The following is a 23881-nucleotide window of genomic DNA, read 5'->3' on the forward strand; positions in this document are numbered from 1 at the left end:
GGAAAAGTGTGCCAAGGCACTTGATAACTCAAGATTACTTGATAACTCAAGATTGAGATTTGCTCCAACATCATGTACTTGTAAAATGTTTTTTTCACATAGTACAATCCTAGGTGCTCACTTACACGCACATACCATCTGTATGAACACAGCATGAACACCCTACCACTATTAGCATTTTTGAAGCCTTATCGCTATGGGATGGGGTTATGGGGTATCCTAAGGCTTAAAAGCTGACTCGGAGAGGTCATCATGTTGTTTGCTTAACGGGCAAGGTTACTCACCTTTGTTCAGCTCCTCAACTTCTTACATCATTTCTCAGCTTACAGTGCTGTACATCAGCTTTAAAACGTACTCCTCACGCACTAACATGTAGCATCCTCATGCACTAAACGAATTCATATTTCTTATAAGTCATAATACAAAAATGTATCGAAGTCAGCAACATTGACTGTGGTATGATCATGGGAGATCAGAAGAAGCCCTTGCCCCAGCCCCAACAAATGTCCTTTCTACAGCTATGAAGACCAATCACGGTCATACCATATTTTTTTGTAAAATATAATGTCACATGCAACATTATATGTCCAAAGGTTATGACATGGAGTAAATAAATATATAGATGAATGTCCCATCAACCATCCCCTTCGTGGAGTAAATGATGCTTTCGTGGAGTAAATAAATATATAGCCGCAGTACTCCACATTCAGTCGCAAAAGGCAAGAAGCATTGTTTTCTTCTACTCACAACTGTTGGAATCCACATGAAAGATGAGGAGGAAACTAAGAAAGATGTATATAGAATAATGGGAATATGCGACATTGGGAAGGAAGCAACCATTATTCGTAAGTTCTAGCAGGCTTTAGCACGTCACTTCTCTCCATGTCCAAATATCGCTTAACGATCTAGTTGCTCTGTCTCAAGAAGTTTGTGATGTTCTCTTCCTAGATTGTCGGGGTTATTACAATTTCAGTCCAAAATGTTGAAAACTGCCAACCTTAACTTCGGTTGTAGGCATAGCTCGATACAGAGGCCAGGCGTTATCCTCTTTTTCAGAAAAAAAGCATTGTTAAAGTCACAAGGATGCTGACAATAACGAGAACACATTGTCATCAAAACAATGGTGTTGAACAGATCCAGTCAAATGATATACTACGAGAACACATTGTCACATCAGGAAAGTGTGTCAATGCACTTGATAACTCAAGATTGAGATTTGCTCCTCCGACAACATGTACTTGATCACATATACTCATCCCTACAAATGAACGCACGCACACACCCAACCTTTATTAGCACCTTTGAGATAATGAGCTGGCACAACATTTTGAGATTGACGAAGTCAACACAGACACCTGATACTCAATGAAAACGCATCCTCCCACTGTATGAACGTTGCCAAAAAGACCAGAATAAATTTAGGAAAATGCGTGCACCAGCGCCAAGTCTAGGACTAGAACCCTAATAGGCTGGTCCCACCACAAGGAGCCTAACCAAGTAACCATCTGAGTTAGGTTCAATTAACTGTACTTGGAAAATTATCGTGTATTCCTAAAAGTGCTCAAAACATGTATTAAAAAATATACACCATGTATTTGAAAAATACCCACTGTGTATAAAACAATATATATTTTATATGTGCACTAAAAATATACATGGTGTACTGAGAAGAAAAAATGGACATGTGTTAATAAGAAGAAACCTGATAAAAAATCAAAAAAGACAAAGAAAATCAAAATAGAATGAAGAAAGGAAGAAAACCCAAATAAAACCAGTGAGAAAACGAAGGAAACACAAAGTATAACAAAGAAAAGAAGAAAAAACAAACAAAACCGGTGAAAAGCGAACAATGAAATAAAAATAAAAATAAAACAGAAGAGAGCAAATCTACACCAACTCAAGCAATAGCGAGCGGCTTGCGTAATGGGTCGACCTGATAGTCGCCCCTTGTAGGCAATTCCTAATAGAAATTGGTACAGATGAGACATATAGCTCTCGCGTTCCCAGATTTGGTAAGCAAAACTTGGGGACTAGGCGACTAGCTAAGCTAACCAACGGTTAGCTCTTGCAGGACTCCCCACACGGGTCAATTACTAATCATGAACACGTCAAGTGATGCGTCCAGCCAACATCGCGTGTTGTGTGTTGGACACTCCTTTCGGTTTTTTATGCGTTTTTGGATTTTAGATTTTTTTGAATTTTTTTTATTTTTTCTAGGTTTTGAAGATTTTTTTGCCAAGTATATATGTGTTCTCGAAAATAATATTTGTGCTTTCACGAGAAGCACAACTTTGCTTCTACCCGAAAAAAGAAAAACATAGCCTGTCCTTCCCAAAAAATGAAAATATGAAGCATCCTTCCGGATTCTGGTTTTTTCTTGGTATTACTTTTTTTGTTGCCGTTTTTCTGGTCTCGTTATTTTGTCGAACTTTTTAGTATTAGTTGTTCTTTTTTTTGTTTCTGTTTCTTTGAAAAATATTCAGCAAAAGTTATTAACATGAGATCTAGTTTCTAAGATCTCGATGCAAAAAAAATAATCCAACAAACGGTTTGGTGTTTGAACACACGGCTCAAGAGATAAAACATTTTAAATAAACGAGTCTACGAAAAAAACTCTCAAGTTACGACAAGTGACACATATGCAATGCGCCACTTATCGGCGCCAAAGAAGGTGGTAAGTAACCTTTGCAATGGGTAACTCTTTAGCTAGTTTTTTTAGGCTACCCTTTAGCTAGTGATTTCGAGCCCTGGCCTGACGGCTATAGCTAGCCAAACGGGCCGGCCTAGCCCGGCACGGCACGACCCATCTTAATCGTGTTTGGCATGGCCCGGCCCGCCATGGCACGATTATTAGTCGGGCCATGCCGTGCCGGCCTGCGTTCTATCTCCTCCGGCCCAAGCACGGCCCAGGAGCCAAACGGGCCGGCCCGATGGCAGGCACGCTGGCCCACTAGCCTGATGGCCTGCTAGGTAGTTTCTTGGGCTGATTTTAGCCCGCTGGGCTGTTTTTGATGTGTTATATATATATATATCTAAATAAAAAATAAAAAAAGATAAACGGGCCGTGCCATGCCGGCCCGTGTGCCCAGCCTTCAGGCCCAAGGCGGGCCGCGTGCCTGGCATGGCCTGATTAGAGCGTGCCGGGCCTGGCCCATCACGTGCCGTGCCAGCGTGCTTGCGGGTCGGCATGCCAGGCCCGGCCCATTTGGCCAGCTATACTGACGGCAGATAGATGATGGATGGGGTGGGCTGGCCCGGTGAATCCATGTGATGTCCGGCCTGCCTTATCCGCAAGGTGGTTTGTGTTGATGGAAGATGGTTTCGCTTGGACCTCTCATCGCCATCAAGTTGACTTGTTTGATAGTTTCCATAAAGAAAAGAAAAAATGATGCTGACGCTGCTGCACATCCCTCCACTTCCGATCAATCCTCCTTCCTCTCCTCCTCCCCGCCGGCGCCGCTGCCCACCTCCCATGGCCGCCTTCGCGTCCGCCCCCCAGCAGTCCAAGCCCCTCGTGCTCGGCTGCGGCGCCGTCTCCGTGGACTACCTCGCCACCGTCGCCTCTTTCCCCAACCCGGACGACAAGATCCGCAGCCTCGCGCTCAAGGTCGAGGGAGGTGGCAACGCCGGCAACGCCCTCACCGGAGCCGCTCGCCTCGGCCTCAGCCCAAGGATTATATCCAAGGTAAGGGCCGCACCCGTCTTTCACTACCACCACCTACCTAGTTCCTTCGCTCGACATCACCCCACTGATCTATGTATATGCATGCTCACTCCTTGCTCTTACTGCTGGAGTAGGCGTCCAATGATGCACTGGGAAAAAGCATTCTCAAGGAGCTGCAAGACGACGGAGTAGACACTTCCTATATGACGGTATAATACGCAATGCAGTATTGCAATTGCCTTACTCCATTATTCCATTCCTATATCACGGTCCTTTGTTTTATCATAGCAGCAGCATTCATCCATCCTAATCCCACTTCCTTTATGTGGCTATATCTTCTTACTCCAGATAGCAGACGGGGGGAATTCACCCTTCACCTATATAATCGTTGATAGCCAGACGTGAGTGACAAACTGAAAGAACAAGCTGTGATATTGTCATCCTGTTTTTATACAAGTGATCTTCATTCTCGTATTCCTTACCACTCTGTTTTGAAAATGACGATGTTACTACAGATATAGGCACGAGTATTTTGCTCCTTACAATTGTTTTATTCCCCCTTTTTCGTTTTCAGGAAAACTCGTACTTGCATACACACTCCTGGTTATCCCCCAATGAAGCCAGAGGAGCTCACAAAGGAAAACTTGTTTGCTGCTTTACATGGCGTAGAAATGGTGTATTTTGATGTTAGATTGCACGAGACTGCTTTGCTTGTTGCAGAAGAGGTAATATTTTCCTGCCACAACATAACATTTCATCTTATTATAGGCATTTCAAGAAACATGAGTGCATACATAATATTCGACTTCACTTCCATACATTGATGATCAGCCAATAATATCAGAAACAAAAGTCTTGTGTTATGTGTGAATACCAGCATGTCGCACAAAAGACAACGCATAACTTCTTCTGTCTTAATGTCGCATTTTTCTTTTCTGTTCTTGGTTTCTCTCTCATCCACATTGGTGTTGAGATTGATCTTCGTTTATGGGATCAATCCAGTGCAGGCAAGCCAAAGAAAAATTCCTATTTTGGTCGACGCAGAGAAAAAGAGGGAGGGATTGGATGACCTTCTGAATTTTGCATCATATGTTGTATGCTCTGCAAATTTTCCTCAGGTGAGTTTTTTTATTTCCAACGACAACAAAGTAAGCTCTGCTACCTACGCGTATTTAATTATTTACTGACATTACCTTAGTCAAGGAGTCTGATGTTTTGATAAGCTTCTGTGGATATCTTTTATTTGATGGTTATTTGTTAGCACAATTGATTAAGGTCATTTGAGCAGCAAGGCTTAGCTAATCACCTTGTCCAGCATCTGAGATCCCTAGTATTCCTATAGTTATATTCTTTTCACCTAATCTTAATATGCAGGCCTGGACAGGAGCCTCATCGACACCAGTTGCTTTGGTACACATGCTTCTAAGGTTACCTAATCTCAAGTTCGTTATTGTAACCCGGGGAGAAAAAGGTTGCTTAATGCTTGAAAGAAGTATGACAGGTGAGTTTATTGTAGTTCTCCGTGTCAATTTTAGCTAAGCATTTCACAAAAAACAAACTCCTAGGATTGCGCATTTTGCTTACAAGGGATCTGATGGTGATTCCTTTTGATATAAAGAAACATATAATGGACAACTCAACTTGCAGATGCTTCTGAGACTGAGGAAACCGATGTAGAGGATCTGCTAGAATCTTTAGAGCAGAAAGTCGATTTGAGTTCTAGCATGGCAAAATGTGTTGCTTCCAAGGTATGCTATCTTTTTGTGGGTGTCTGCTTGCAGTAATTCTTGAATATGAAATTGAAGTTCTTTAGCTTGATCAAAGTGATAAACATAAACCTTGCAAAAAGGGTTCACAATAAAGCAAAAATGGCAATGTATGTCTTATTTTAGTATGTTGAATTGTCTGTACTTTCTAAAATATATGAATAAAGTGTATATGGTGGAGCGGAGCCTGGACTATCAAAGACAGTATTCTATAATTATATTAGTTTATGGTATAGCCTAGTCTCCAAAGAAAATTCCCTACATGTCTTATCCTTTAAGCTCTAAAGATGTACATTTCCAGTTTTCGCTCATTGGAAGCTTATCTGATTGCACAAAACATTTCAGTTGTTCTCTGACTTTATTAGTAGCTCGTCATTTGAATTTGATTATTTTAGATAAAGATTTGAAGTAAAATAAAGAAAACAATGCAAATATATATCCACAAATAATAATAACAGAAATCTATTGCTATTTAGTTATAAATTAAATATATTTTGTAAGAAATGAACCCACAAAAGAATTGTTCCGCGGGCTAAAGTTCATTTCTCTGACGTACCTTATTTGTTTGTAGTTGCCAGGGTGTATTTGCTATCTTTTTTAGTTACTAGCTTGGACGCTAACTTATTATACCATGTGCTTCTTTTATAAATCCAGCTTATAAGATTCTAATTCATACTTACGGTTTTTCATTTGTCTGCTTCTGTAGTCAAATTTGAGAATAAGTGCAGATGGGGTTGGCTCGATGAGTGGCAGGTTACTTATGGGTACAGCTGAAGCTATACCATCTGAAGAGCTCATAGATACAACTGGTGCAGGTGATGCATTCATTGGAGCGGTTCTATATGGTAAGTATACAACTTAAATGTTTGACTTCTGGATGGTAAGGGTAGTAGGTGATACAGAGCTCAGGCGGTGAGGCCCCTTTGATTGAAAGGAAGTATATGGCTTGCCCTTTTAATGTTAAACAACCGTAACATGTGTTCGGTTTTCATCACTTCTGTTAGTGGGTCTTGTAATCTTTTCTCAGACATATCTTGCGGTAAACAATACGCTTCCATATGCCATGCCCTCGTATTCACATAATTTGTACTGCCAAAAGTGTTGAAACTCTGATCATACTTGATGGGGCAAAGAGTAAGGAATAGTAGACCCCCCACCCCCCCAAAAAAAAAACGCATACCTCGGTGCTATTATATCTGATTTCCTTATCCATACGTCTTTGAGATTTTGAACTGGAGGCATTTTTTCTTTGTTATGAATCGTGACTGATGACCGCTGAGAGGTTTTCGATGAGCTGATTCATTGTGCCTATTGATTAGGTTTATGCACCGGCATGCCAGTTGAGAAGATGCTGCCTTTTGCAGCACAAGTGGTAAGGCCTGCTGCATTTGACTACTACTAGTATTGTATTACGGGCGAACATGAAATGGTAATGGTGCGTGCATTTGTATTTGATTTGCAGGCTGCTTGCGGCTGCAGAGCTTTGGGGGCCAGGACTGGTCTTCCTCATCTAACGGACCCGCGCCTGTCTCTCTAGTATCCGCGTACTGGCCCTCCGGATCAATTTCTGTTTCCTCGTTGTCTGTGGCCGTGGAATAATCCGATTCTGGTGTAGTAATGCCTTCAGAAATCCTGTCTTTCTTTTATTGTGAAAATTGTGGCAATCAAGAATTTACAAGGGCATACATTTTTCTTCACTAACCCTTGATATATACTCGTAGTGGCTTCCATACCTATCTCCTGGTGTGATGAAGTCACCGCAAGCTTCTAGCTGTTTTGGCTCTTGTACACATTTTTTGACCCAAAAACCATTGAACAATCGTTCTATGGTATTTTCATTAAAGTAAGTATATACTACCTCTGTACCATAATATATGATGTTTTAGCAGTTCAAATTGAATTGCTAAAACGACATGTATTATGGTACGGAGGGAGTATATACAAAAGCCAAAAGCCAAAAGAAAGAAGAAAAGAAAAAAAGAAAATTACAAAGCCTCTTGGCCTATCCAATGCCAGTTCTTGCAAACACCATGATTAAAAAGACTTGGTCTCAACTAATATGGGCTGTAATCCACTCTTTAAAATCACCTGCAAATTTAGGCTTAATCCTGTGAGTGAGAAGTAGTAGATCTTGTTTTAAAGAGAAGCACCAAGAGTTCAAATTAGGTAACTGATGTCTAAAGATCCATCCATTCCTTGCATCCAAACATGCCAGCTTCCCATGATGATGATTATTAAAGCATTTTTCTTCGCGAATACGCAAAGCTTGCGTACCATTCTATTAATAGAAGAAGTTAGAGTGAGTATAAGAGGTGGTACAACACATGGCACATAAACAAGAGGCATGAACATGATGCTCGAAGCAGAGAGACATGAAATGCTCAACCCAAGCAGAGCAAAACACAACTAAATTTGCCGTCCTGAAGAGCGGAGGTACCAACGGCGGAGCTTGCTGTTGTAGCAGCATGGTATATATGGTGGCAGCGCCGACAGATAGTAAAGGGAGTCAAAGTCCAAACGCCGGAAAAAACTGCACTAACCATCAAGGTTTTGGCGACAAATTTCCTCAGGTCAACTATACCCAAAGGACCAATACGTAAGAACGACTACATGTGGAGGAAACCAGGATATGGGATCATGAAGATAAATGTTGATACTTCCTTTCAGTATGAAACACTTTCAGGTGCTTGTGGTGCTGTGGCTCGGGACTACCGGGGTGATTTTATTACTGCAGCAAGTTGGTTTGTTCTAAACATCAGTGGAGTTGACTCAGCTGAGCTAACTGCCATCAGAAATGGGATATACTTGGCAACTCACATTGGATGCAACAACATAGAAATTGAATCAGATTGTTCGTTCGCAGTGGACTCGCTGAACCAAGTTGATGATTATTTAGGCCCGGAGGTAGCTATCATCATAGAGTATAAACAACTTATGATGGACTTTGCGTCCATATCCTTCAGACATTGCTATAGAGAGGCCAATCAGGTGGCAGATAAATTAGCAAAGAACTCTTTTACTACTAGATCTTCTAGTTCTTGGGATGATGAGATCCCTGATTTTATTTCTCATCTGCTTGTAGATGACATGTCTATTATTTGAGAAACAAAGTCTATTTGCAGTCAAAAAAAAAAAACTTGCCGTCCTGAAGCAACCAAAACCAACAACTAGACAACTAACATATCCAAATCCAGAACCAAGGACGCCACGAGCAAACAGGACAATGCCTTCACGAAGGAGAACGACGCCGTGAAGATGTTGTCGTGTTTAGGTAAACATAGGTAAACTCACCGTAACTGAAGCAGGATTTTCCTTGGTCTAAAGGTACTTTAAACTTGGAACGAGCATGAAGAGATCACCGAGACTTTTCTCTTTTGATTTTTTCTGGCGGCCAATCTTTGAAAATGCGACATCATTTTATATATTTAAGGAAAGTGTTTCTAATCGGCTGGTTGTGCGCTCACCATGGATATTATTTCGACCCTTATAGACAAATTTCTTCAAGTGTGATGGTGTTAGGTAAATTCACCACATGGACACAAGGTAGGATTAACCATCCGTGCATAGGTAACCAAACAACCGCCCATTGTATTTGGAGAGCAGAGATTCGTAACTAAAAATCATACATTTGTTTTCCTCAGTCTGCCCGAAGGGGATGAGGACAACCAAACTAGATGCGGAACATAGTCTAGAGGTTGCTTTTCCTCGGCTAAGCTCCACCGAGTCAGGTTCACCGAAAATAGAAAAATGATACGACTAATTAAACAGGCCCATAATGCACACAATTAGTAAAGAATAATGTTTGTGAACGGCGCGCCGGCCGAACCATTGGGCCGGACGCACGCAATCCACTGGATCTTCCCTCATCGCGCGGCTGGCAGCACCCTTCGCAACCTCCCCACGTGCCACCTATTTCCCTTGGCCCACCACCATCGTCTTTTTCCTCTCTTCTACCTCTCATTCACCATCCCCTCTCTCCCGAGCAGCCATAGCCAGCTACCACCCCGTCGCGTGTTCGCTCGTGCTCCTCCTGGTAACTGCTGCAGGGCCGTGCTCCAAGAAGCCGTACCGTCATCGCGAGTGCCGCTGTTGGGAGCATTGCCATGGAGCTACATGCAGCAAGAAAAACTTGCAACCGCTGTCGGCGAGGACGCGGCGACGCTACTCGGGAAAATAACCAGCATCACCGTTTTTTCCACATGCTTCAAGCCTTCAACCCGCGTCGCAATTTGCTACCCCCGGCATCACATCTTGCTACAGCCCGGCTGCGCACCCCCGCAACACCGCCATGGATGCTCCACTCAGCTCCACTCCGACGAGCGAACCTCCACCCCTGGAAGTTGCAACCAGCTGAGCCAGAAGCTGCAACCATCGTCGAATTTTGCTACTACCAGCAACGGAATTGCTACATCCATCGCGGTAGAGCTGCGACCTACTACGACGGTGGCTTTATCTGTTGCAACCGTCATCAATTTTTGCTACTACCGGCGAGGGATTTTGTTACAACCAATAGAGCATTTTTTGTTGCCACTGCCCGATGCCGGAGCTGGAACCGGCAGATTGTTTTGCTACAACCGGCGAACACTTGAGCTGGGAACATCATCTTTTTTTGCTGCATTGACTAGAGCAATTTCTGCGACAGCAACACCGGAGACTCTATTTTGTTTCAACTGGCAGCAAAAGCTTCCATCGACATGTTTTTTTGCTACATAGGAGCTGCATCCAGGGGGAGAGGGTGAGGTTGCAACAGGGGGGCGCATGATCGTGCTGCCGGCGAGCGGCGCCGATGAAGTTGCAACCTATCAGGGCGGCGGCCGAATCCGGCGAGGGGGGCACTATGGGGGAGCGGCAACCGACTGTTATTTGAGACCCGCGAGCTTTGCAAGGCACGCGACGAGCTCGATGGGGTGTGCGGGGGAGCATGGGCGACCTCGATAAGGCATGGGGGGCGCGGGGGGTTGCCTCATACGAAGGAAGAAGAAGTGCGGGGGGAGGAGATGATGAATCGGACGGTTACGGGAGCGCCAATCGGACGACCGCTAGGCGATTGGGCCGGTGCGCCGGCGCCTAGCAGTCGCCATTAGTGAAATGGTATTTTAATACTAGGCTCTTAGGCGAACTAATCTGTGATTAGATGCTTAGGAGGACAGCGGTATCTCTGGCCCACCAAAGTTCAAGTTTTAGATTTAACATTGATGTTCGCATTTTTTTTAATTTATCTTTGGCCTTCTGGTGACGTGCTTTTAGTGGAAGGAGACATTCTCATCATCTATGGAGGCGCCTGTGGTGATTTCATCAATCCTAAGATGAAGCGTCGGCTTATGCCTGTTTGGTTCATAAGTCCTAGGACTTTTTCTAGTCCCAACTAAAAAGTCACTAGTCTCTAAAAAGTCCTTCCCTGTTTATTTCCAAGGATTAAAAAGTCCCTAGTCCCTCCCTAAAGGTTATTAAATGACCATGTTACCCATAGTATATAGAAAAATAACAATCAAACAACATCATGGGATGGCGGGCCAATAAATGCATGGAGGAGCATTGTTGGAAAAGTCTTAAAAAGTTCCAAAAAAGACTCTTCTTAAGAGTCTTCTTCATTTAGTCCCAAAAAACAACTTTTAGTCCATAATAGTCTCTTCTGTTTGGTTAAAAAATCTTTAAGAGGGATTTTTTCTAATCCCTACAACCAAAATGTCCCTGAAAACAAATACCTCCTTAGTCTCTCAAATGTGCTCATAGGGATAGAGTGTACGTCGCGCGTGCGTTCATCCGGTGTGAGCGTATGTACGTATATACGAGTGTATGTGTCCACGGGCCCGGCCACCATTGACATTTTTCGCTGATCTTCGTTCCTAGTAGATCGGACGAGTAGCCTGATTTTAATCCTACGGCCACCGACTGGTCCGATAGGAAGCACAGGTCGCTGGTCCGATCCCTAGCGCTTCCATAGCTACCGTTGGATCACCGGAGCAACCGAGCGGAAGGGACGGGGTTCGGCCTCGCCGAGCGTCGACGCGATGGAGGCGGAGGCGGCGGCGCTATCGCAACTGCAGCTGCAGCTCCTTGCCCTCGTCTCCGAGCTCCGGCTCACCCGCGTGAGTCACCGAACCACCCTTCTAGACCTTCCAGAGCCTCCCAGGTCCTAACTCTCCCCTCCTCTTCCTCCCGTTCGCAGGAGCGGGAGCGGGCCGCGCGGGAGGAGCTCCACGCGTCCAGCGAGGTCTGCGGCCCACAGATTCGATCGGTGTTGGACCTCTTAGGGCTTTCTGGTTGTTCTGGGAGAGATGTGTTTCTAACGCGATTTTGGGTGGGAACGGGATGGATTGTGCAGAGGTGGAAGGCGGCGGAGGAGGAGCGCAGGAGGGAGGCTCGGGAGCTGCGGGCGGAGTTGGCGGCGCGGGACGAAGCGCTGCAAAGGCTCGAGTCCAGGGTTCGTACCCCTTTGCCCCCATTATCTCCCGTTTGGCCCATCCAGTAGAGATTATCCTGGTTACTGCACTGTTGTTGTGTTTGGGGCCATTTAAACCATACATTTCATCACAAATTTTGATCTGAGGAGCACTGAGTAGACATAAGCAACACTGTTCTTAAATGCCCATGATGCAATCGCCGGTAGTGAATTCTCGAATCCTCCCCTTGTGGGCGATTATTGCCTGTCAGGCTGGGAGTCATTGCAGAACTTTTTTTTTTTTGGCTCTACAGGTGAAGTGCCTTGAAAATGAAAATGAGCTGCTGGAAAGAAACGAAAAGGATTTGAAAGAAAACATAGAGAGACTGCTTCAATCAAGGGAGGCATTCATGAGACAGTACGAGGCATGTGACGACCTTAATATTTGTCCCTTCTTTTGGGCTGTTGTTACTGCTAAGTTGAATCTGCTGCATTGTATTCTCTCAGTATAAAACTTCACTGAACTTACAGTCTGTGTTATAATAGTTACATGTTCATGCAAGGCTTCGTTCAGATATTTACCTTAAGATTTCTGTTATCAACATCATGTATGTATATGGATAACTTCTAGGAGTGTAAGATGATAGATGTACCACTTTCTTTCATTTTATTTAGCAGCTGTCATATGCTCTACTGTACACTGCAGTAATCTCCTTGCAGATTTGTATTGTGCACATACTTCTATAAATGTAATACCATTTCAATTTGTGGATGCCGCATTACTTCTGCATGTATGAAGAACGTAGGCTTGAATTCTGAACTGTTTATGGAAGCAGTCTGATGTTTGGCTCACGATACTATGTTTGATAGGCAGGACTCTGCTTGTTCTCTGCAATGGACCATCCAGATGAGGGATAAACAGATTACCGTAATTTCAGAAAAGCTGAATTCCCATCTGGCTTTGTTTAATTCAGTAGGAAAGGAAGTTGCTGCGGTAAAACAAGTACTAGGTGACGTGGAATGCCTAGTTGGTGAGAAGGAAAATGTAGGTATGAGCGCATTATCCTAATATTGTTTGACCAATCAATTCCATTGCTGATGTAATATTAATAATGTCCTTTACATTACTATTTCAGTCTCTGATTTGAAGTGTAAGGTCCAAAGGATTTCTGTACTCGAGAAAGATTTTGTTGGTATGGTTGCTTCTTGTAATATGGCTTCATTAGTTTCAGATTATTATCTTACGGTGATAATGGTTATCATGTATATGAAGAATCTTTGTGTAATCTGGTCTCATTCTGGTGTTCCATTTATGTAGAGAAACTTAGTTTCTTGGGAGATAAAATTACTAGTTACCAGCTCGAACTTCGAAATAGGGCGAGGATCATATATGGATTGAAGGAGCAACTTGACGCTGAGAAGCTTAAAAACAATTTTCATCCCCAGCTAGAAGAAATATCCATACTAAGTTGAAAGCATTGCTCATATTCATTCTTAATTTCTATGGATCTCGTCATGTTTGTTGCTTTTCCATTAACGTTGTTACCTTAAGAAATCTCTGCTGGTGAAGGATGAAATTATCGAGAGGTTGATTTCAGATAAGCAGGTTGTTCTGTTAAGATGTTCATAGCTTTCCGATTGTCTCTGGAACTCCAAAATCTCAAATCAATCTAGTCTGTTCTTTATACAGGAAATGCTTGTGGAGCTTCACAACATGGAAACTGCTCTACAGAAATTTCAAGACATATTCAGCAGGCTTGGGCATGAGGTAAGACACAAATGCCATTACTCATTTATGCATTTCTTGTAATCAGTCTTGCAATTCTTAGCTACTTCTCCTAACTATCTAATAGGAAATGAAAAGTTCTCTGCCAGTTTCTGAAAGTCAGGATTGTAAAGTAGATAGCATTCCAGGTAGTCAAGTTGATCTTCCTAATGAGGATAGGATGATACCCATAATTGATGAAACAGGTAAATCTTTAATTTTAACGATCTCCCTGTTACACTGATCATACAAGTTTGTCTTGACACATTTTCATAAGATACAAAGGACATCTTGGAATCCAGTCCCTCCTATCCAAAATACTTGAAGTTCTAGGTTTGTCCTAAGTCAAACTTCTTTTAGTTTGACCATGTATATAGAAAAACATATTAACATCTACAATGTCCAATATATATTTTGAAAATATATTTTATGTTTAATCTAATGAAACTAATTTGGTGTTGTAGACGTTGGTATATTTTTAAGTAGACTTGGTCAAACTTAAAGATGTTTGACTTAGGACAAACCAAGATATTCGAGTTTTTTTTCCTGAAGGGAGTACTCATCTGTGAACTGAAATGTTATGTTCTTTCTGGCAATTCTGCACTTCCTTTCTGCCAAGTGTCAAGTTCTAATCATAGTCCATGAAGTTGCAGACTACAGTCCGTTGTTTCCAACCACATAGAAATTTTATCCTTGGAAAGAAAACATCATAGAAAATTTATCAAGTCATATATCTGCCGCTGCTCATTGACGTTTGAAGTGTCCATGTCATGCTTCATTTATGAAATATGAATGCTGTCAAATCATGCGCTTTTTAATCTCTTCCACAGCAAATGCAAATGTAGAATGTAAGTCGGAAATTGACACTGGCAGCAATCAAGTACAGAGCCCACCGTCCCTTAAGGTAAGTAGCCGTCTGATTCTGTTGATTCTCTAGCACAGTGCAATCTTGCTCTAGCTCTACACCCACATCGAAAAAGCCACTTATCTCTTGTATGCATGCAGCATTATGCCTTGCCATGTTCAGAACCTGTAACTGCAAATGTTGAAAAATCTGAGTGCCCTCCTGAATCCGAAGACATTGAGATGGTATGATGAGCCGTACAGGCATACACCCCATGTTTTCGTGTGCTATTCAACTATGCCATTATCCATTCAGGAGAATAAGCAGAATAAGCCCTTTTTTTCTTTGTATTACTATTTCCTCTGCTTATAATGGATAAACATTTGCTACCAATGGGGGAATTGCTTCTTATTTCCAATTTAGATAATTAGGTTTGTTGTATTAAAACTTATGCTGGTTCACTTCACTTGCTGTTTACAGGGCAATTCATCTCCCGAACAGCAAACACATTCTGCGAATCCAGACCCTGAGGTAGAAAATCAGTCCTGAGCACGATCAGTTCCAGAGGGACACCACGACTACAATGTACAAAGCTGCCAATTGCCTATATGGCTATATCCAGCGTCGCAGCTCATGACTTGTGCTCGTAGTTGAGTGGTTGCTTGTGCACGGTGCTAGTTAGACACAAAAGATGGGGTTGATGGAGCGAGAGATTTTTATTTTTCATAATCCATCTTTTAAAGTTGTTGTCACACTTCTCTGCGATTGCTATTTTTCCGGAGAAAACTCAGAGCTCTTTCTATTTAAGCATGCAAAAGCTCAGATATCTGTATTCCTACGTGTCCCGCATGGCCAGGGCTGCTGCTCCATAAATCGACCTCGGCATGTTCACGTGAACCGGGCCGTGGCTCCACCATAAGAGTATGCCCGGGAAAATTTCAGGTGATACCGAGACTTGGAGCATCTCCAACAGTCGCCGAACGCGCCGTGCGTAAAAAACAGCTTTGCCGCGCGCCCATCGCCTGGTTTGGCGCGGCGCGCAGCGCTGGCTTCAGCAGCCGCGCTAAGATGCAGCGCGCGCGCCGCTCCAGCAGCGCACAAAAAATGCAGCACGCGCGCTCATTTTACAACATTTTCGAAAGCATAGATAATAAGATAAAAAATAATAAATTGCATAGATAAAAAACGATACAAAGGTATTTTACATCGGTGCAACTAGATAGATAGTTCGAAAGCATAGATAGATAGAACTACGGTGCAACTAGATAGAAACTACTACGGCATATATAGATAAAACTACTTCAAGTCGCTACCACCATCATCATCCTCGTCGGTGTTGTCCGAGGTATCGAGCCACATGTCGTCCCAACGTTCATCGTCTGACGTGAAGATCGACCTCCCACCTGCTGCAACGATATCGGACTGCGCATTCGCCAATGCCTTCCACCGACGCCGGTCCGCCCGCTCCGCGCGGCGCCTTGCCGTCCTCTCCGCCCAGTAGGCACGCTCGTCGGCGACGTCCTCCGGGTGGCGATGGCGCCACTCCGCCATGGCTCGCTCGTCCTCCTCGGCGATGAGGAGGCGGCGGCAGCAGCGCCGAGCGTGGTCGGCACGGTCCATGTCGGTGATGAGACGCAGCGGAGGGGCGACGCGCTGCGCCTGCTCGCGCGTGAAGATGTCCCGGAAGTTCATCTGCGACCGGGGCCTATCCAAGCGCCACGCCGCCGCGTCGTACGCGCGGGCCGCCTCGTACGCGCTCCGGAACGACCCGAGGCCGAGCCGGACGTCGCCGGACCGGATCTCGGCGGAGTACCAGCCGTTGGGGCGCTCGCGGACGCCGCGGTAGCCCGAAGAACCCCGGCGGATGCGGCATGGTGGCGCGGAAAGCGGCGAAGCGGCGAGGTTGCGAGGGGAGGGCGCGTGGCTGTGTCTGTGCGCATGGCAAGCGCGACATTTTATAGGCGCGCGCGAATGGCGCGCCAAATCTACCGCGCCGCGTGCCGCTTTCTCCCCCCCCCCCCCCGGCACGCGGTAAGTTCCCGCCACCGCTGGAGCGCGCGTAACCAGCCTGCACGCGCTAAAACCAAATTTTACCGCGCGGGCGCGCCTTTTGCCGCACCTGTTGGAGATGCTCTGAGCATCTCCAACAGCCGCGCAAGGCTCCGCGCGCTAAAAGTCACGATACAGTGCCGGTTAGCCAGCTTTTGCGCGCGGCGGTGCGCTGGCTCCAGCGGCCGCCGCAAATTAAAGCGCGCCCACGTCGCTCCAGCCGGCGCGCTATATTTGATCAGTTTTTTTCTACTACGATTCGATACATTTATACTACTACTACTACTACTACTATTACTACTACTACTACTACTACTACTACTACTACTACTACTACTACTACTACTACTACTACTACTACTACTACTACTACTACTACTACTACTCGTCCGACTCGGACTCTGTCTCTTCTACTACTACTACTACTCGTCCGGTTTCGTAGATAGTTCTCCTACTACTACTACTCGTCCGACTCGGACTCTGTCTCGGTGATGTCCTCCTCCGACGTCAGAGCGTAGGTGTCAAGGAACCGCTCGTTGCTGGAGTTCCAGGAGGACGCATCTCCTAGCACTTCGTTGTATTTAGCGACCGCCTTCCGCGTTCGCTTGTCCTGGCGATAGTCGGCTCGCTCCTCCCTCCTCTTCGCCATCTTCGCCCTCCTTTGGGCGAAAAACTATTCCTCGTTGGTGTCTTCCGGGAAGCGATGGCTCCACAGCGCCATGGCTTGCTCGTCCATCTCGGCCAGCCTGAGACGATGCTGCCGCCTCCGGTGCTTGCGACGATCCTCGTCTGTGAGAAGCCACGGGAAAGGCGCCAACTCCTGTGCGCGCTCCCGCGTCGCCACGTCGGCGAAGTTCATGTCCTGGCGAGACCGCAGGAGGCGCCACGCTGCAGCGTCGTACGCGCGGGCGCCCTCCTGGGCGGTGTCGAAGGTTCCGAGACGGAGCCGCATGCCGCCGCCCGACCGAATCTCGGCGGCGTAGGTGCCGGACGGACGCACGCGGACGCCGCGGTAGCCCGTACCTCCCCGGCAGCGAGGCGGCATGGTGGCGCGATGGTGGCGTGTCGACGGCAGAGCGCGGCAGAGGGCGACGGAGAGATGGAGAGAGCGGCAAAGGGCGATGGAGAGATGGAGAAAGCGACAGAGGCGCTGCAATTTATAGGCGCGCCGGACGCGACACGCCAAATGTAGCGCGCGAGCGGCCGCCTTTTCCCGCGCGCGCTAGTTTCCCGCCACCGCTGGAGCGGGCGAAAACGTCCCGCGTGCGCTAAAAAGCCAATTTACCCCGCGCGCGCGTCTTTTGGCGCGGCTGTTGGAGATGCTCTTAGATGATACCGTGATACAGACTTCTTGACCGTTGGATCTCAAATCCGACGGCATCTAAAGAGTTATTATACCTGCACACGATTTTGAGACTCTTAGATGACTTTTTTACAAAATGTTCAAGAGCTTCCCATGGCCATCAGATCTGAGATCCAACGGCTCTCGGGAGCCCGTATCATGGTATCACCTGATATCTCGAGTATGCCCAACGTAATTGGTTTGCTGCTCTGGAAACCAACCTCGGCACGTTCAAGTGAACCAGACCGTGGCTCCTGGATGATACATTGATAAATTTAATAGCACCCTCTTGGATTCGTTTGCACCGCTGCATGGGCTACGTCAAGGTGACTCCCTCTTTCCGTTTTTCGTTTCTATTTATAGCTGATGTCGTCTTGCACGGTTGAAGGATGGCATAGAAAAATGAAATTTTACTCCCCTCAAGGTGTGCTGGAAAGCCCCTGATATATCCCACTTACTGTTTGTAGATGATACTTTGCTAATCTTTAAGGCAGATGCACATAATGCTAATGAGGTCTTGTAGCATCATCAGGCTAGTTGTAATGGAGAGTATCATATACTCCCTCTGTTCTCAAATATTTGTTTCTCTAGACATTTCAAATGGACTACAACATATGGATGTATGTAGACATATTTTAGAGTGTAGATTCACTCGTTTTGTTTCGTATGTACTCACTTGTTGAAATCTCTAGAAAGACAAATATTTGGGAACGGAGGGAGTATGATACTAGTATATGATACTACTTCAGTAATGCATATCATAAGTTAGTATCTTAGGTTGCCTTATTAATTGTCATGCATGACAAAAGTTGTACGACATTCAATATGATACGGTACCATGATATAATACCACACTCTATCTTTACTCATTTAATTGTGTGCCATATCATTCAAAAAGTCTAGCTGGCATGCACGATACCATACTCCCATTACAACCGGCCTTGTCATAGTGGGGAGTAACTTATACTAGTGTCATGCATATGACACTATGTTAAGGCATATCTCTATCGATGTAGTTTTGGTGATTGATGACAACATGTTTGCGGACTAACCATGTGCTTTGAGCCTTTCAGAGATTCATCCTTTGGCACGAGACGATTTCTTTCCCCTCGGAGTGTTTTTCAAGACGGTGTAGCTCCTTCTTTCTTGTTTGGTGGACTAGTTTCATAGGAGTCACCGTTCTATCAAGAGGGGGTCCGCTTTGGTAAGGCTTGGGTGGAATCAACACATACACATCCTTCTCTCACCCTCTGAGCTTTTCCGCTTCAACTAGAGAGCTCGTTCCCCTTGCAGTTGTGCTGATTTGTGTCCGACGTAGTACCGCTTGTGGTTCTCAGCCGCAGTACCGCTGCGGTACCGGGCTACTACTGCGTCGACTTGAGGGGGTCGCCCCTCATGTTGGGTTGAGCGGACTTTGCAGCGGTTGTAGAAGCGGCAGTACCGCTCGAGGGCGGTAGTACCGCCCTACCACCGCGGCAGTACCGCGTTGGGCACGTTTCATGCTCTCTCTTCGAGCCCTCCCAGGCTGGGCGGTAGTACCGCAAGGGGGAGCGGTAGTACCGCTGCCACCTGCGGTAGTACCGCCCTATGCAGGGCTGTTTTGGGGGTAACGGTTGGATGGGATCCCCTTCTATAAAAGGGGGTCCTCTTCTTCTTCGTTGACTTACCTCTTCCCCCCAAAGCTCCATTAATGCTCTAAGCTTCATTTTCGCCCGATCTCTCTCCCTAGCCAATCAAACTTGTTGATTTTCTCGGGATTGGCTGAGAAGGCCCCGATCTACACTTCCACCAAGATAAATTTGATTCCCCCACCAATCCCTAGCGGATCTTGTTACTCTTGGGTGTTTAAGCACCCTAGACGGTTGAGGTCACCACGGAGCCATAGTCCATTGTGGTGAAGCTTCGTGGTGTTGTTGGGAGCCTCCGATTAAGTTGTGGAGATTGCCCCAACCTTGTTTGTAAAGGTCCGGTCGCCGCCTCCAAGGGCACCAATAGTGGAATCACGGCATCTCGCATTGTGTGAGGGCGTGAGGAGAATACGGTGGCCCTAGTGGCTTCTTGGGGAGCATTGTGTCTCCACACCGCTCCAACGGAGACGTACTTCCCCTCAAAAGGAAGGAACTTCGGTAACACATCCTCGTCTTCACTGGCTCCACTCTTGGTTATCTCATACCTTCACTTGTGCAAACTTATTAGTGTTACTTCTCTTGCTTGCTTGTGTGCTCGTTGTTGTTGCATCATATAGGTTGCTCACCTAGTTGCACATCTAGACAACCTACTTTGATGCAAAGTTTAATTTGGTAAAGAAAATCTAAAAATTGTTAGTTGCCTATTCACCCCCCTCTAGTCAACCATATCGATCATTTCAATTGGTATCAGAGCCTCGTCTCTTTACTTAGGACTTTACCGTCCGAAGAGTGTGGTTAACATCGTAGACGGTGTGGAGGAGCACTCCGGTGTGAATCCGATCTCGTCTACGGGTGATGGGGGAACCTCGGTCTCCCGTGAGGAATTCAATGTAGCCTTGGAGACATTGAAAACCTCAATGACGACCGAGGTTGAAAGCATGTTTACTAAATTTATTGAAGGGCTTAAACTATCCACCGCACCATTGAAAGTGGGAGATCCCACTGACAAGGTGACGGATACTAACTCCGACAAGGGGGAAGCTAGTAGTGAAAAGGCTCCTTCTTCTTGTGGTAAAAATGACACCGGCATCTTTGCCCATGTGGAACCACCACTTGTTTATGGTGGACCGATTCCTTCCACTCATTTGAATCATGCCGGTCCTCCCCCTAAGATTGTGAAAAATGAGGACTTTGATTCTTGGGTTTATCGCTTTAAGCGTCATTTAAATCATGTGAATACTAATCTTTGGGGAATCATTGAAGAAGGTTTCTATCCGCATGACCCAAGCAACTTCACTCCTCGAGAAGCCGCGAATAATCAATTCAATGAGAATGCTCTCTTCATCATCCAAGATGCAATTCCACCCAAAGATCTACCTCATCTTCGGCCCTCCGCCTTGGCCAAAGATGCATGGCTTTGTGTTGTCTCTCTCTACCGGGGAAGCGCAAGCATTCAACGCTCCAACTATGAAGTAGTGCAAGATGAAGCCGATGAGTTTGCTATGAACGAAGATGAAGAACCTCGTGAGCTTTATCAGAGAGTAACCAAACTCGCGGTCTCACTCCGAGATCATGAGAGCAAGGACACGGATGACAATTGGATCAAGCGCAAATTCCTCAAGGCAATGATGCCTTACCACAAGGCCATGTCCTCCGTCATTTGTCAAAGGCCGGACTTCCACACCTTGACCTCAAGTAAAGTGTTGGATGAGTTTGTGGCTATGAACATCTTGGACAAGACCGCCGACAATGCGGTGCTTCGCTCTCAAATGGCAAAGAAGCCCAACCTTGCATTGAAGGCCAAGGTTTGTGTTGAAGAAGAAGAAGAAGAGGAAGAAGAGGAAAGCAACCCTGAAGATACAAAGTATGCCTATCATGAACACATGGCACTTGCTTCAAGGCAATTTTGGAGCAAGAAGAACTCAAGGCCAAACTTCAACAAGAACAACTCAAGTGGCATGAAGAGCAAGCAACGTGTGAGGACTTGCTACAATTGTGGCAATGTGAGCCATTTTGTTGCGGAGTGTCCGTATGAGAAGAGGGAAGACAATGGTGGCAAGCTCATCCGAAAGGACAAAGCCAAGTCTTTCCCCAACAAGAGCAACTTCACCAAGAAGACCCCTCACAAGGCGTTGGTGGTTCAAGAAGAGTACCATGAGGATGATGATGATGTTGATGAAGATGGTGAGTCGGTTTCCATGGCCTCCGTTGCCATTGCAAAAACTCCACGAGTGTCTCTCTTCGACTCACCCAATGAGAACATCACCGCCAAGTGCCTCATGGCTAAAGCCACCAACAAGGTAACCCCCAACATCAAAACTACCATCATTAATAATCCTTCCTTGACGGATTGCATTGATGAATATGAGGGATCCAATGTGGAGGAAAATGAGTTTGAGTACTTTATGGGTAAACTCAAGGGTAAATCCAAGAAGCATTTTGTTGCTCTCTTGAAACAACTTGGTGAAGCCAATGACATGATCGAGGCTCACGAAGATACTATCTCCAAGATGGAGGGGCATAGTCGTGACTATGACGATGAGATTTCGGATATTTCCAATGCTCTTGAGGAAGAGTGTGGTCTTCGTTTGGCTCTTGAGGAGTCACACAACGTTGATCACGCTAAGTTAAAGAAAGATTTTGATCATGCTCTTGTTGTCTCTCGTGTGCTAAACTCCGAGAAGGCCAGGCTTGGGGTTGATCTTGCTAGACTCAAATAGGAGTTTGATATACTTGACAAGTCTCACAAGGTCTTGAAGGGTGCTCATGCTAGCCTCAAAGAGTCTCATGATCAACTTCAAGTAAAGATAACCAAGGAGAAAGCCACTTTTCCTCGTATGATGTTAATTGATAATGCAAATGCTACTAACCCGTGTTGTGAGCATGTGCATCTTGTTGAGGAGAACGCTAAGCTAAAGGTGCAACTTGAGAAAGGTCTTGTGTCTTGGATACAAGGCGAGAAGAATCTCAACGACCTTTTGACCAACCAAAAGGGAGTTGTGGCCAAGGAAGGGATTGGGTACGTGCCCAAGTCCAAGAGCAAGAAGAATGATAAGGCCAAACGACCTCCTCCTCTCAAGCAAACTTTTGTGAAGGAGGGAGAGGGTGCTACTAAGGAGAAGGAGAAGAACTCTGTGAGGGGTAGTGATGCCAAGAAGGGCAACACTTCCATTCCCAACAAAGCCGGCGACTTTAACCCTTCTTATGTGTTGTGCCGTGCTAGAGATGGGCATGTTTATGCCAAATTTGTTGGTTATCCTTATGAGTACATTGAATGGTCTATTTGGGTTCCTAAGACCCTTGTTACTAACATCAAAGGACCCATTACAAAATGGGTACCTAAAACCAAGCATTGATCTCTTGTAGGTGTTTGCTTACGGTGGGGGATCATGGTTCCTCGATAGTGGAGCTACTAATCATATGACCGGAAGCAAGGACTTGGTGGTGGACGTGCAAAAGATTCCATCCATGCCCACCAACATCGAGTGGGGTGACGCCTCGTCCTCTAAGGTATTGGGACTCGACAAAGTTGTCATTTCTCATGATCTTACGATCGAGAAGGTCATGCTTGTTGAGTCCCTTGCATACAATTTACTTTCCGTTCGTCAACTAGCACTTATGGGCTTTGCCACTTTCTTTGATATTGATACCGTGGCCCTCTTGTGGAGCAAGACTATTAAAGTATCCTTTGTTGGGCATGTCGAGAATGGTCTCTATGTGATTAACTTTTTGGAGCGACCCACTAAGACCGCGACATGCCTAATGGCTAAGGTTGACGTGGGATGGCTTTGGCATCGCCGTTTAGCCCACGTCAATATGAGATCTTTGCAAAGTCTTCTCAAGGGGGACCATTTCCGTGGACTAACAAATGTTAGTTTTGCCAAAGATTGTGCTTGCAGTGCTTGTATCAAAGGAAAGCTACATGAGAAGGCTCACCCTCCCACGACTATCATCTACTCGAAGAGGCCTTTGGAGCTCCTTCATTTGGATCTCTTCAGGCCTCCATCCTTTGATAGTCTTGGTGCTAGAAAGTATTTCTTGGTGATTGTGGATGACTATTCAAGATACACTTGGGTATATTTCTTCAAGAGGAAGAGCGAGACCCAACAAACCGTCATCGACTTTGCAAATGAAGCTCAACGACAACACAATACAAAGATCTTGACTATAAGAAGTGACAACGGCCCCGAGTTCAAGAACTACACCTTGGATGAGTTTTTGAGTGATGAGGGAATCAAGCATCAATATTCCGCACCTTATACCCCTCAACAAAATGGTGTAGCGGAGAGGAAGAACCGGACACTGATGGATGCAGCAAGGACCATGATGGCAGAGTCCAAGTCTCCCTACAACTTTTGGGCCGAAGCCATCAACACCGCGTGTCATGCATCTAATTGGCTCTACCTCCACAAAGGCTTGAACAAGACTCCATATGAGATAC

The 23881-nt window shown here is 45.5% G+C and overlaps 4 protein-coding genes across 9 annotated transcripts; 2 read left to right on the forward strand and 2 right to left on the reverse strand.

Moving 5' to 3' along the window:
- Positions 1–3345: 3345 nt before the first annotated feature.
- Positions 3346–7220, forward strand: LOC125521463 (pfkB-like carbohydrate kinase family protein). The gene is made up of 10 exons (XM_048686512.2): positions 3346–3685; positions 3799–3873; positions 4013–4065; positions 4239–4389; positions 4672–4782; positions 5039–5165; positions 5312–5412; positions 6137–6275; positions 6750–6802; positions 6893–7220. The coding sequence occupies exons 1-10, from the start codon at positions 3386–3388 to the stop codon at positions 6965–6967; spliced, it is 1185 nt and encodes a 394-aa protein (XP_048542469.1). The 5' UTR covers positions 3346–3385; the 3' UTR covers positions 6968–7220.
- Positions 7221–11305: 4085 nt separating this feature from the next.
- On the forward strand, positions 11306–15228 carry LOC125522650 (uncharacterized). Of its 6 annotated transcripts, none has more exons than XM_087536280.1 (13): positions 11306–11519; positions 11600–11854; positions 12127–12237; positions 12687–12861; positions 12949–13005; positions 13131–13267; positions 13359–13418; positions 13503–13580; positions 13666–13783; positions 13863–13910; positions 14408–14481; positions 14583–14666; positions 14902–15228. In XM_087536280.1, the coding sequence occupies exons 1-13, from the start codon at positions 11442–11444 to the stop codon at positions 14968–14970; spliced, it is 1344 nt and encodes a 447-aa protein (XP_087392406.1). In that variant the 5' UTR covers positions 11306–11441; the 3' UTR covers positions 14971–15228. The 6 variants fall into 6 exon arrangements, with proteins under 6 accessions (XP_087392406.1, XP_087392403.1, XP_087392404.1 ...); XM_048687698.2 differs by lacking the exon at positions 13863–13910 and having other exon boundaries at positions 11316–11519; positions 11600–11644; positions 11756–11854; XM_087536277.1 differs by lacking the exon at positions 13863–13910 and having other exon boundaries at positions 11307–11519; positions 14583–14661; positions 14900–15228.
- A 489-nt stretch (positions 15229–15717) lies between these two features.
- LOC147959113 (uncharacterized) lies at positions 15718–17119 on the reverse strand. Its single transcript, XM_087532472.1, has 2 exons — positions 16935–17119; positions 15718–16351 (listed from the first exon to the last, which is right to left on the reverse strand). Exons 1-2 carry the CDS (start codon positions 17117–17119, stop codon positions 15718–15720), a joined length of 819 nt encoding a protein of 272 aa, XP_087388598.1.
- Positions 17120–17143: 24 nt separating this feature from the next.
- LOC147959114 (pathogenesis-related genes transcriptional activator PTI5-like) lies at positions 17144–17515 on the reverse strand. The gene has a single exon (XM_087532473.1). The coding sequence runs from the start codon at positions 17513–17515 to the stop codon at positions 17144–17146; it is 372 nt and encodes a 123-aa protein (XP_087388599.1).
- Between the last annotated feature and the right edge of the window lie 6366 nt (positions 17516–23881).

This window comes from Triticum urartu, chromosome 7A, assembly GCF_056163025.1.
Source record: "Triticum urartu cultivar PI428250 chromosome 7A, HENAU_Tu73, whole genome shotgun sequence".
In the NCBI taxonomy this organism is placed as follows: Eukaryota; Viridiplantae; Streptophyta; class Magnoliopsida; order Poales; family Poaceae; genus Triticum; species Triticum urartu.

Coding starts and splice junctions, on each gene's coding strand:
- LOC125521463 (XM_048686512.2), top strand. CDS start 3,386: ATGATGCTGACGCTGCTGCACATCCCTCCACTTCCGATCAATCCTCCT. Junction 4,390..4,671: donor CTTTGCTTGTTGCAGAAGAG/GTAATATTTTCC, acceptor AATCCAGTGCAG/GCAAGCCAAAGAAAAATTCC. Junction 6,276..6,749: donor CATTGGAGCGGTTCTATATG/GTAAGTATACAA, acceptor CCTATTGATTAG/GTTTATGCACCGGCATGCCA.
- LOC125522650 (XM_087536280.1), top strand. CDS start 11,442: ATGGAGGCGGAGGCGGCGGCGCTATCGCAACTGCAGCTGCAGCTCCTT. Junction 13,268..13,358: donor TTCATCCCCAGCTAGAAGAA/ATATCCATACTA, acceptor TAACGTTGTTAC/CTTAAGAAATCTCTGCTGGT. Junction 14,482..14,582: donor AGAGCCCACCGTCCCTTAAG/GTAAGTAGCCGT, acceptor GTATGCATGCAG/CATTATGCCTTGCCATGTTC.
- LOC147959113 (XM_087532472.1), bottom strand. CDS start 17,119: ATGGCGAAGAGGAGGGAGGAGCGAGCCGACTATCGCCAGGACAAGCGA. Junction 16,352..16,934: donor ACAGAGTCCGAGTCGGACGA/GTAGTAGTAGTA, acceptor CCATGCGCACAG/ACACAGCCACGCGCCCTCCC.
- LOC147959114 (XM_087532473.1), bottom strand. CDS start 17,515: ATGCCGCCTCGCTGCCGGGGAGGTACGGGCTACCGCGGCGTCCGCGTG.